The sequence below is a fragment of the Nyctibius grandis genome, chromosome 1, assembly GCF_013368605.1.
Source record: "Nyctibius grandis isolate bNycGra1 chromosome 1, bNycGra1.pri, whole genome shotgun sequence".
Lineage (NCBI taxonomy): Eukaryota > Metazoa > Chordata > Aves > Nyctibiiformes > Nyctibiidae > Nyctibius > Nyctibius grandis.
The window spans coordinates 55,239,984-55,253,324 of NC_090658.1; the positions used below are offsets into that span (position 1 = coordinate 55,239,984).

General features: G+C 35.6%; 1 protein-coding gene across 8 annotated transcripts in view; it reads right to left on the reverse strand.

Annotated features, from left to right (window-relative positions):
* The window catches only part of STXBP5 (syntaxin binding protein 5), a 119,723-nt gene that overhangs the window by 37,960 nt on the left and 68,422 nt on the right, over positions 1-13,341 (reverse strand). For all 8 annotated transcript variants that reach the window (XM_068395704.1, XM_068395695.1, XM_068395674.1 and 5 more), the window contains 9 exons: positions 12,394-12,548; positions 11,262-11,334; positions 8,900-9,047; positions 8,418-8,485; positions 7,294-7,334; positions 4,407-4,627; positions 2,839-3,017; positions 883-1,008; positions 243-394 (listed from right to left, as the gene is read on the reverse strand). In XM_068395704.1, the coding sequence (XP_068251805.1) occupies positions 243-394; positions 883-1,008; positions 2,839-3,017; positions 4,407-4,627; positions 7,294-7,334; positions 8,418-8,485; positions 8,900-9,047; positions 11,262-11,334; positions 12,394-12,548 (1,163 nt within the window). The remainder of the gene's footprint in view (positions 1-242; positions 395-882; positions 1,009-2,838; positions 3,018-4,406; positions 4,628-7,293; positions 7,335-8,417; positions 8,486-8,899; positions 9,048-11,261; positions 11,335-12,393; positions 12,549-13,341) is intronic.

Genomic DNA, 13,341 nt, shown 5'->3' on the forward strand with positions numbered 1-13,341 from the left:
TAAAACATACATTACACTGAAAAATAAGTAACGATATCAAGCATCAGTAGATTCCACTAAGCAACAGTTTTAAAGGAAACATGACGTAACAAACCTGCAATAGTGACATTAGGGACAGACCAAGAAAAAAGAATGAAACCACAATGGAGAAAAGTATGCTTGTATCAAAGAATACACACTAATAGCCCAGATAAGCTCATAAAAAAGGCACAGTTGGTTAAAACAAGTTTTGGGTTACTCACCTCCAGATGGTTGCCGAGTTTTTCGGGGAGATCGTGGCTCCCTGCGATAAGGATCATTGGAGCCATACAGTTCAATAGTGCCTAGATTCAAGAGCACTGTCTTCTGGAGGTAATCAACCATGGCAATACCATTACAGTTTCCAAAAACTACTCTGGAAAATAGAAGTGGAAGGAAAGACAGTGCTAATCAAATGTTGGTGAAGTTTTATATCAGTATTTGTCGCTATTCAGCATTTTAAGACTTCCTAATTTTTTATGAATCACCCTAAACTAGGCATATTTATAAATTACTATTTTAGAATGCAGTATTGTTTAATTGTTCTCTTGTAAAAACATGTGACACTGAATAGAAGAGATCACCATCATTATACTTGCCAACCTATCTGACAGAGCCTTAAATGACACTTATTCTTGGCTGTACAGTGCTGGGTGAGGAAGAGCAATGCTGATTTGTTTCTGATGTCAGCATCATCAGGATCTGCCATGACCCAAAAAGAATTATCTTTTAAGCACAGGAGACCAATTGCCTCTCTTGTGTTGCTGTGCAGCTCATGTGAACACACATAGAGACTTAATTCTTAATAGATAAATTTAAACTACTTTAACAGAATAATGAGAAAACTGTGTAGAATATACTTACAGGCCATACGCTGAGTTGACTGCTAAGCTGGTTATCTGTTGAGGAGGTTCTCCACTGACCCACACCAGCTGGATAACTAGCTCAATTTGGTAGCCTGGAGACTGCTTGAGAGGAGAATTTTTAACTCTGCCGAATAAACAAAAGATGGTATCTTTTTATGACTCTCCACAGTCTTCGTTTTTTCCTTACGGGCTCAGAATTCATTAAATTCTACACCACACTCAACTTTAGAAAGTTGGAAAATTTAAAAAAAAAAAAAAAAATCAACACAAAAACATAAAAGCAACCAGAAAAAAAAAAAAAAATCACATTGGAACTGGTCATTCTCTTCTTTAAGAGCCCGTTTGATTCATTACCTAATTAAAAATCAATTGAGCAATTATCACATTCATTTCTCTCCTCTGCAAGAGCAAGGCATGACAGCATTAGCAAGCTGTATTGATTTGAATAAAGGTGTTCAGTGTCTAAAAGGAAGGTGGTACCCATTCTTTTCAGAGTTCCTAAAAGAACTCTGATTTAGAGAATAGAAGCGGATGAGGTGTGCATGCGGAAGCAGCATACTGAAAAGGGAAACGGAAGCACAATGTATTGAGACAAATGCAAACAAGAAACTGATGATATGCTAAAAAAAATGAAAGCAAGGTAAATTACTATAATGGTAGACCAGGTGTATGGAATTAACCTGGGAACAGTGGAATTTAAGTTCCTGGAAAGATTTTGTTTACGTACTGATGAAAAAACTTACGAATGTCCTGCAGAAAGGATTAGGTCTTTCATCTTTTAAGATGAAAAAAGTTACATAGAACATAAGCTCCTCCAGTTCCTGAATTCCTCTTAGTTTACCCATTCATTCTCATTAATGTATATTTGGTTTGCCAATATTTTACAAAAAATCAGAATTTTCCAATTTTTCTACTCTGTCCAGTTTTCTTTAGACACTTCTGCAACTCAGTACAACCAATAAGATACAAAAACTCCCACCCAGAGAAAATAACCCCATCAGAATTAGTTATTTTCTGGATGGATGCACTCAAAGAATTAAAATCCAGGTTGGGACCTTAAAACTTCAGAAAATAAAAAGTACATACATATCTTAATTTTATATCTGAAAATTAAGTTCAACGTTCATTCTGTGAGGAAAATGTGATGGTCCAGAGGCCTCATAATGCCCTCTTGTAGAAGAGTAAAAAAGATTGTCTTATTTTAACTTTCATTTCTCAAACGTGTAAAAGTTCACGCACTAAGAGCCTTAAGGAAAACCTCCCAATTTAAAAATCTGACAACTGATCTAAGATCTACACTGTGAGCACTGTGCGGCATCATGCAAAATGAAGATCCATGAGAATGGGACATTTATTTAATTCTGTTTCCTGTTCCCAAAATACAAAGCAGTTCCCTTAGACAGCTATGAAAAAAGTATATTTATAAGCCTAAAAAGAGTTACCTTTCAGTTAGTTATTTGTAAGCATTTTCATTGCTTTTGATTTTGCTCTAAAAACCTAGGGCTCTGGAAAACTATCAGGTGAAATCTGTTCAGACATACTTGGCCTAAAGTTAAGGAGAGCCACAAAACATTAAGTAGCCTATTCATTTCAATGAGCAATAAGATTTCAAAGTAACTATATTGCTGCTATTGAAAATGTTTGCTCTAAAGCATGAGCATCTATGACTATACTAACATCTATGCCAAAATTTCCTAAAGGAGGCAGCAGTCATACAGGAAGAATTTTAAGATTTTTTAAAAAAAACAGCTTATGAAGTTTAAAGAAATTAAGACTGCAATATTGATTTGTTAAAACAGAATTCAACTTCCAGATATTTGGAAAACGTTGCTCTAAGAAATAAAACATTTTCACCAACAATGACATTTCTGTAATAATATCAAAGTACATATATCCTCAGCACATATTCTTGTAAAGTTTCACACTCAACAAAAGTATAACAGAATATCCTTACTTTAAACATGGGACATTATCACGAAGTCCATCAGATGAACTGCTACTAGTAGATGGATGAGACTGAGGAACAATGGATTGAGGATTGGAACCTGTGCCTGGAGTTGGTAAAGGTGGCACCTGCTCACCATCTGGAGACTCAACATCATTTATTTCATATAGCAGACGTACTTCCAGCATCTGCAAATTAAAGTAAAAAAATTGTCAATAACCTCTGCCTTTCAGAAAACTAGATATGAAATAAATGAAGTGTAACTGAAGATACTAGCGGTAAGAGTGACATCCAGGACTTTTCCATCTTTTAAAAGATAACAGTAGTTTAATAAACAATGCAACCTAAACACACACATGTGTCAGATATACAGAGTCATACTAACTACTACAGACTGAATATCTGAAGATTGCTAAAACTTGAAAAATCTAACCTGTTGCCCAATATTTAAAAGTTTGCTGCTTAATGCTGGAAAGAAATGAAATACTGGATACAAGACCCATTTAATTATCATTCTGTGCACATAATAAGTTCTCAGTTACGAAGGTGACTTGTTTTATGTAGTTCAGGAATGCTAAAACTAAGGAGAGCTGAAGGCATATAGAGAGCTACACTTTATACTGTTGTAGCACTGTACACGTGGGACTTAGTTCAGTTTGATGCTGCACTGAACTAGACCATTCATTTTAAAGAAACAAAGAACTATCCAGTATTTTTAAAAGCATTCCTAGTACTGAAGAATATTTTGCTAGGGGCTGATTTGTAAAAATCATTTAGAAAAACTATTCCCTCTGAAGGGAATGTACTTGTACATAAGTAAACACCAGAAGAAAAAAAACAAACAACAAAAAACAAAAAAACACCTCATCTCCTTAAACTGAGACTTATCTGAACGGGGCTGAAGTGGGGGCAGAGGGGGAGAAAAAACCAATTACATTATGATTAATGCTTTACTTATAACATACAATATTTTATAATTAAATGGCTTCAAGTTAGCTTTTAGCTTATACATTCAGATAAGTAAAGTTGCATATGTCTGATTTAACAAAGGACTTCTCAAACTCTTGTAATAGAGCTCGTCATTGTATCTTACACAGAATAAAACAGTGACACAGCAAAATCCTTAACAGACCTTAGGGCATATCTGGCATGCTTCTACTCTTCTGACTCCGCATACTGCAGTAGTTTTGCCAAGAGAGATGGTAATTATCAGGAATCAAGCAAAAAAAGGAATTGACTCCCCAAGAGCTTTGAAAATTCTTCAATTTCACATCTCATTCACTTCTGTTTTCATTTTAACTTTGATATAGCCAAGTTTATTTGCTTTGATAGATAGAATAAAGAACTATTATTGGCTGCAAAACCTGAAAAAGCCAATGAAAACCAAAATCTTGGGGTGCAATTTTCACTTTTGCCGAATTTCATAATTTATTATTTTTCCTCCACAAAAATACATCTAATTTTAAGGCAATTGTTTTTGTCCATTTAACTAATAAAATGAAAGACAATGAAGTAAATTGCTACAACAGTCTTCTTATAGCTAAATCCTGAAGTTAAAAAATGGTTATACTAATTACCGGAATGACTTCCGTTGTCACTTCCTGCTTGCTGAACCTGTAAATAATGACATGTGCAGAAACTCCAGCTATGCACAGCATTCTACTTTCTGGACACCATGAGATGATCTGAATAGCATATGGATCTTCATCTACTATATCTGTGCTTGGCCTGTCATCTTTATTCCGTGATTTTTCAAATACTTTGGCTGTTTTTAGCTTATAGAGTACTTGCAGCGTTACTAGGAACAAAGCAAGAGAGATAAAAATTAGTTTTGATTTAAACAGATATTTTTCTCATTAGTTTTTTTTTAATTTAGAAACTTCTCTTCATAGATAAAGCCACTATATTGAACAAGAGAGGGCAGAGTAGAAGCACTGAATATCTGTGATGACTCTGCCTGTGCAGTGCACCACTTGCCAATGCAGGATCGGTTAGTATAAAAAAAAAAAACCAACAAAAAAAAAACACAAGCAAAAACCAACAGCACTTTTCCCGAGAGATACGTACTAAGCTTCAGTTATAAACTAAGCCCCCAGCTTCTCAAGTTTTAACTATACTTAAGAGATCTCTTTATAACAGTTAACATCTAACACAGGCTATACCCACAACTTAAGCCTACCTATGGCAGAGAAAGTGAAGCTCCTTTCCTTTCTCCTTACAGTATTTCAAACCCATGGCCTCTCAGCTGTGTTCTGAGACTTACAGGCCCAGTTCCACCAATTTTCATTTCATCCTGTCTGATCATTCAAAAGCACTGCCCTCTGATCAGTCCTCATTTTTCTTGATAGCATGTTTCCTAGAACTGTTCTAGTGAGGCCTTGTCACAGTTTAAAATTGTGAAAGAATTACTCCATGCTGGTTTTACAGATATTCCGACTTATTTACCCCAATGATTTTTATTTTATTTGTGCAACACTGACATTGCAATCCATTAGACCTCCAATTTTTTTTCCAGAACATAAGTTCTGAGTGTAAATCATTGATCCTATATCCAAAGAAATTGTCTTGGATGCTATTCAAGAATTAGAAGTATCATTCTCAATTGTAATTCTAATTCTTTCTTACATTTCTTTCAACTGTCCTGGTGTTGCTTTCAAACTTCACAGGCATATTCTGTAGTCAATGGCCCAAATCACAGCTACAAATACTAATCATATCATTAGGAAAACTTGTTTTATAGCAACCTTTCTCCTCTTCCATATTTCAGTGATTTTACCTGAATCACACTTTCCTAGTTCATCTGTAAAACTGTGCTATTTCACAGAATCACAGAATGGTTGGGATTGGAAGGGACCTCAGGAGATCATCTAGTTCAGCTCCCTACCAAAGCAGGTTCCCCTAGAGCACATTGTACAGGGTCACATCCAGGTGGGTTTTGAATATCTCCAGGGAAGGAGACTCCACAGCCTCCCTGGGCAGCCTGTTCCAGTGCTTTGTCACCCTCAAAGTAAAGAAGTTTTTTATCATATTGAGATGGAACTTCCCATGTTTCAGTTTGTGCCCATTGCCCCTTGTCCTGTCACTGTCACCACTGAGAAGAGTCTGACCCCATCCTCTTGACACCTGCCCCTAAGGTATTTGTACTTATTGTTAAGATACCCCCTCAGTCTTCTCTCCTCCAGGCTAAACAGACCCGGCTCCCTCAGCCTTTCCTCGTAAGAGAGATGCTCCAGTCCTCTGATCATCTTTGTAGCCCTCTGCTGGACTTTCTCCAGTAGTTCCTTGTCTTGAACTGGGGGGGCCCAGAGCTGGACACAGTACTCCAGGTGTGGCCTCACTAGTGTAGTGTAGAGGGGGAGGATAACCTTTCCTTGACCTGCTGCCTACACCCTTTTTTTAAAAGGTTTTAAAATCAAGACACAGGATACTTGCAGTTCCTTCCTTAACAGGTTTATTTATCTGTTTTAGAAAGAAACTGAATGTCTTTAATAGGATCTCCACAGGATCTATGCCGAATAGAATTTTTAAACACACAGAATCAATCAGGTTTTTTTCCCATGCTCCCCCTCCAGGTTCCACCCCCACCCCAAACTGAAATTAAAGATCTCTAACACTCCAAATACTCCTCCTCCCAGTTTTTAAACATATACATTGCATCTGTTCCCTCCCACACCCACACACGCCTTAGCATTTTGGAATCTCACCAGTCTTCCACAATTTTTCAAAGACAACTGATAATGATTCCAAGATTGCTTCAGACAGGTTTTATGTACCAAGAGTTAGGTTAGTCAGAACTAGATTAATTAAAACATCTAACTCCGTGTAGTCCATTCTACTTTGAATTCTTACTGCATTTCTCACTGTTACCTGTGTAGACCATCAGATGCAATTGATCCTTTAACTGAAATGTAAAATGGCATCAGACTCTTCAGGACTGTTCAATGTTCCAAAGAAAAGTGTCTTTATTCTACTGTTCTCCTGTCTTTCTTCACAAATGCTTAGATCATTTTATTAGCACAAACTACTACTGGTTCCAGTTCTCATTTTTAGGTACTGTAATTTATGGGGAGCTGATGTCTTATAAGCACATGCCTCTCTCCTGTCTAAAAAGACAGAAATAACCTACTGAAATTCAATTGTACTAAAAAGGAATGCATTTGCCCGTCATGTATCTGTATGCTCAATAAGGTGCTTCTAAAAAATTGTAGAACTCTTCCATTCTAGCTGGTCCTTGGACTACCAGTGCATTTTCTCTGAGGTGGTAAAAACAGTGAAAGAATTAACTAAGAAATAATGTTAGTTTTATTTAATTTTAAATCAAAGTTTCCTATGGAGTCACTGACTACATGAGGCAGGAAATAATGAGAACAACTAATCTGCAATTACATTCCATTAGAGAAATCAGTAAATTTAGAAAACTCCTACTGCACAGGAAAAAAAAAAATCTCTACACAAAACACTTACTTGCTGAGGCATCCCAAAACTTGATTGACCCATCAGCATGCCTATGAAATATTAAAAATTAATAAGATGGTAAAATGGTTAGTTGGAGTGTTAGACCTCTTTGCTACTGATTAGAAAATATATGGCTAACATTCTATTTTTATTAGTATTCTTAGTGACACACTATTTTCACAATTTATTAGAAGGCAGTATTTTACAAACATGTGTCCCAATTACTTTGGACAGAAAGGATTAAAAAAAAAAAACATTTGGAGGCTAACTCCTTGAATTTCCACGGTGCTAATACTAATTTACCAGTTTAAACACTGATTTTAGTTATCTGCGTTTCCCACAAGCAGTTTGGTATACCTTACCATGTGTTGTTTCTTAAAAGATGCTCTTTAATTTGGAGTGACACTTGTAAAGGAGATGCCTAAATATACTGTATTTCAGTGTAAATGAGTCACAACTTGTTTATTTACCCTTGAAATGGAGAATCAGATGACTAGATTTTTTCAGGACTGTCTCTCAAAGTCTCTGCAATGTGTAGAATAAAGTGACAGTAATCCCCATTAGGGCTAATGGGCTGTTCTAAAAAAAGCTTTTGTAGTGCTCTCACTTTCAGTGATGCACTGCATGGTTATAAATTAAATTTTGTTTATGCTCCTTAGAGTAGTATTAGAACGATCAGTCTCAAAAGAGATCAAAATGAACAGTTTTAAGTATTTGGTTGTCCTTTTTGAAGTAAAAAGCTTGACTTCTCTTTGAGAAGTGAACTCAATAACTATTTAATGGACTTCCTATGCTTTAAAACACTACTCAACTATTTTCCAAAAGTTAAAGAATAAAAGGTAAGTTTCATCCAGGATATACTCATAGCAAGCAGACATAATCACAATACCACATCATAATAACAGTCCCTGTAAAACTCCCGCTATCGTTTTGTTCCTACCTTCTCTTCCACCTTTTGCTTTACTTTCTCGTTAATGCCTCAAGAAGATTATGCAAATGACTTGTCTGGTGAACATAATTCCTTAAATCATACAAACCACTCTTAGAATATTGTTTTCTATAAGAGGAACAAAATATTCTCACTTCTACTTAATCAGCTAAGAAAGTTATTACTACACTATGGTGTCACTTACCCTGTAATAATTATCTCTGGATAGCTCTGAGTGACCAAACCCCAGTTGCCTCCACTGATAGGCCATTCCTGGAAGATTAACAAATACACTGAGGAAGAAAATATCATACAGTGCAAAGTCAAGCCATTGAAATTACTGCAGATTCCAGTATTTCACATGACTTCAAAAAGTAATTAGACATATCCACTGCAGAGGAAAAAAAAAAAAAAAAAAAAAAAATCAACAAGGGCTATAAACAACACCCCTGCTCTAGGAAGTTCCTTAGCTTCCAGTGATACAGCAATTGATGGGAGCACATCAGGAAAGCATGACTATAGGCTTGACACATGCTATATCCTCCCCAGATATCTGATATTAGCCACTGTCAAAGACATGATAACAAGTCAGATGGAGCTTTGGTCTTAGTATGGCGACTCCTATGTTATTTAGAGCTGTTGATTTTCAGTATTTTCAAACACATCAGTATGTACTAGATGTTGTACCTTCTTACTGTAACCTTGACGTTTCTGTCGAGCGCCAACTGAATATAGTGCAGGTATGAGGTCCACAGGACAATCAGCAAAATATTCACAACAGGTAACTGGAGATTCATGTATAGTCAAAGGATAGGGATTCTCAAATATAGGGTACCTTTAATGGATGAAAGGGGAAGACTGTTAATCTAGGAAAAACTTTTTTCCTTTTAAAATGCAGAACACAAGTAAAACACTAAAGTAAGTTTGCATTCTTTTAGTATAGGGGAAAATACATGCATATCAAATTAGATTATGAACAAATACACTATGCAACTTTACTGCTCATCCAGTACACTACCAAGATACGGTAGTACTCTGGATGGAACCTGAAGTTCATACTGTTTCTAGAATATTTCTAGAACACCACTATTCCCTATAGTTTTATAATTTTAAAAGCTTAGTATTTTAATGGCCTGTGGAAAAACTGAAGTTACCAAGTCCTAATTGTAGTAGTGTGGAGCTATGAATTTATTTTTAACTCTTCAGTCTATTCTTCCAGGGAGAAAGACAGGAAGACTCCACTTCTCACTTTGTATTATTATACTGCTCCTAGACAGAAAGTTGTGCAGCACTTTTCATAACCTACTTGCAACTCCGAGATCACTTTCTGAAAGTTATAGATAGCAACACTTCGTTACCTATTAGAAGCAAACACACACATATATACTCCCCACCACCACCACCATCAGAAAAGTGACAGAGCCTTAATGAGGAAAAAAGCCAATAAAAACAGAGGTAAATATATCTGTGTTCAAAGAACATTCATCTTCAGAAAAATGCATACTATGCATATGCTTCCCCCCCTGCCCTTTTTTTTTTTTTTTTGAGAAGCGAAAAGGGACACAGATTTTCAACCCATCTAAAGGAAAAATCAGCAACAATAAAGGAAAACATTCTGCATGCCAACAACTTTATTCAAAGCTATCTGGAAAGCTAAATCAATCTTCTAAAAATTGAATGAAAAAGAGGCTGAATTTTAACAAAATATGATAAATCCTTATGACAACACAGGGCAAAAGGAAACCTCCTGTAGCAATAAAAAAAAAATCTATTACTTTTGTTGTCTTTTTCAGGTGTGAAACAATTAATACTTTGCAAGTCAATCATAACAAAGACCATTAAGTCTTCTAAAAACATAACTGTTGAAGATTTTTTAATGTGAAATGGAACAAGCCTTAACTAACTTCAAATTTCAGGCACTGCAAACTTTTTCACTTAAGAAAAAAAGTCTTGTACAAACCTTTTTATTTCAAGCTCATTAAAACTTGTTTCATTAATCTTTCAGCATATGACTGTTGGAAGCTTAATGCCATTGGTATATCAGAAACAAGTTTTGGATACAGCATATGGCCATGTAACAGTGGGAAAATCTAAATGTAATTGCTCAGTAGCTGCAGAGATACTAGGACTAAACTTGACCTTCTTCCCAATTCAATAGTCTTCACTATCTAATGTATCACCATTGACTTTGAGGATACATATTTACAAGTTTTTGTTTTGCCCTAGACAGATGTTCTTCATAAGGATTTCTTTCTTCATTGACCATTGGTGACTCTTAATAGGGAACACTACAAAGATCTTATCTGTCTGGTTCCTCTGCTACTAATCCCTTAATAGTTGCTACTGCCTACACTAATTTTAAAACCCTTGATAAAAAAATTTGTAGAATCCAGAGTTTTTAATCACCACCTAATAGAGTATAGGGACTGTTCAATGGATAAAGTAACAGATTCAAAATGTGTTAGGGAAGTATTAGTTGTGAAAACTGTAACAGGATACTACTTTTAAGCAACCTATTACCACAGTAGTAAGCCAGGGAGTAGATGTTACCATTTTAATTTTATGTATATGATATTTATTGCATCAGTATTGAGTTACTTTAAGCAATACAGATAGCAATTCATTTGGCATTAAAATCAGCAAGTATTTATGAGATTACAACACTCAGTGTCAGACAAAATTACCTGGCTTATCTGAACAGTTGTTCCCCTTGATCCCATCCCCAAAATTCTGAGATCTCCTCATAGCACTAAGGAATCAACTTCAAAATAAACTGTGATAATTAAAAAGCAGCTGTGATCTATGAGTAATTTCTGTCAGTCAATTAAGCCTGTAAAAAGTTCCATAATATTCTACTCATCTATTACATATTAACTTGAGAAAAGCTGATCTATGAAGATTCTCAGTTCTGCTGAAGAAACCTTATATTTAATATTAAAAATTTTATGTTCTGGACAGGGAGGTATTATGGTAGGCTAAAAAGCTATAGAGCAGAACAATAGGCTGACCACTGCAGCCAACCATTAAAAAGACTACACAAGATACTTACCCATTTTGTGCAAGGTCAATCACTACTAAGTCCTTTTCTAGGAGAACAACTACAGCATATGGTTCCTGGAAGTCTGAAAACAAGAAAGAGAAAAGTTACTTATTGTAAAATGTAGTTCTTACATGCACAGCCTCAAGAATACGATCAGTCCTTGCACTCTGTCAGTTGAGATTAGAAAAGCCACTTAGATGACTATAGTTTCTGAAGATATTTTATACACTCTCCCCCCTGAATACTCCAAGTTTGGAAAACCCAAGCTCTCCCTTTAATTCAATATTCTCAGCTCTCTTCCAATTTGCTAGAATCATTTAAACAGCTCAAATAATGGGAAAAGGAACATGTAGAGGAACTTGTATAAGCAGTATTTTTGAGAAAGAGCCAATTACTGAACATCCTCCCACCCCTAAACTGCTTTTCCTTATATTCAGGGGGGTTTAAATTCTAATTGCTTACAAAATGGATTAAAAGACAGCTGACTTGACACTAAAATAAGAAAACTGAAAGAGTTTCTAAAGTTATCTTGCCCTCTTTCAGGCAGATCTCAAATTCTGAACTTAGCACTTTTATATACTCTGATGGAAATTGACAGCTAAAAGCATTGGAGTCACCAGCAATATAATAATATTAATCTGGGACCACTACCTAAACAATAATAAAAAATCCCCTTCTGCAGAAGAGAGATTACAGGTTAGTGATGAGCTTCATGTGAGTATAGAAATGAATAAAGTCACTAAAAGTTAAGAATACTACACAAATGCTAATCAAGATTTAGCATTGACTGGAAAGGTCTTATGTGCTCAAATAAATATTGATGAACACATCTGCTGCAGTAACTACAGCTTAAAATTGTAATGCTCCTTTTTGTCTGCACATGCTTTTGGGATTAAAAATAGGAAAAATCATGTGATCAGTAATCAGCACTTTTCTAGAAGCAAAATAGGTTTTATAAAAAACTATTCTATTATGATGCTTTGGGAAGCAAAATATACATCAGACAACAGGATAACAGATGTTGCTGCTGCATTCTGATCCCCATGAGATAAAACAGAAAGGCAATAGTAAAGAATATTCTGATGGGATAAAACGACAGAGAAGAGGTTGAAGTACTGAGAAAACTCTTTACAGAGCCTACCATTAGGATATGGTGTTTCACAGAGGGTCAGAAAATCAACAATAGAATAATCCATTTCTAGCACAGCAGTACTTTTCCCATGCATAACTGTTAAACAGGGTCTTCGCCCTACAGTGTCATATGACAAGCCTCCTGAGAGAATGACGAAAGGCTCCCTGGAATAAAGCAGAGGCATTTAGGATAAAGCCAAGATAATACATTAAAAGAGACTGGGCAGTTTTTGTAACCTTATAATAAAGTTCAATGAGGTATCATTAATCAGACTCATTAAGAATAATGCAAACCAGCTCTCCATGCTGGGGTAGCTTGGGTATGTGTTTCAAAACTTAAAAACCAAGAGTTAGAAGACTACAACTCAAGTCAGACATCTCTTCCCAACCTTTTGCTCTGTATTGCTTATTTAACCAATCTTTGCAACTTTTGCCAAGATGAGATTTTCTATTTTTCTATTTTGTTAAACTTTAGAATTGTTTCTCTTCTACTGAACTACAGATTCAGATTTGCCAACAGCCCCATTTATCCATAACATAAAATATTCCAGCAGGATCCGGAAGAAATATCCCATTTACTTCCTGTACAGAATTACCCTAAATTTTGACAGCTGAACAATTTTACAAAGAGTGTAAAGTAATTTTGCAGTCACAACGATATGACTGTCTTGGAGAAGCAACCAGCTGCTTGATAAGCTTCAAAGACCTAATATCTTTTAGGAAGCAAGGCCACAAATAAATGCCTATAGTTCTCATCACACACTTACTCTAGATGTTTTATCCATTTTCGCCCCTACCATCATGCACAAAATTCAAGGAACTACTTTGCCATAGACTGCTCCTACTGCATAATTAAATGGCTGAGTATAGCAAAGCAAAAATATTTCTTCTAGTCTTAAGAGATTAGATACTTCCCTTCAAAATTTTTTTAAGTCTTTACAGAAAGATTTTTAAATAC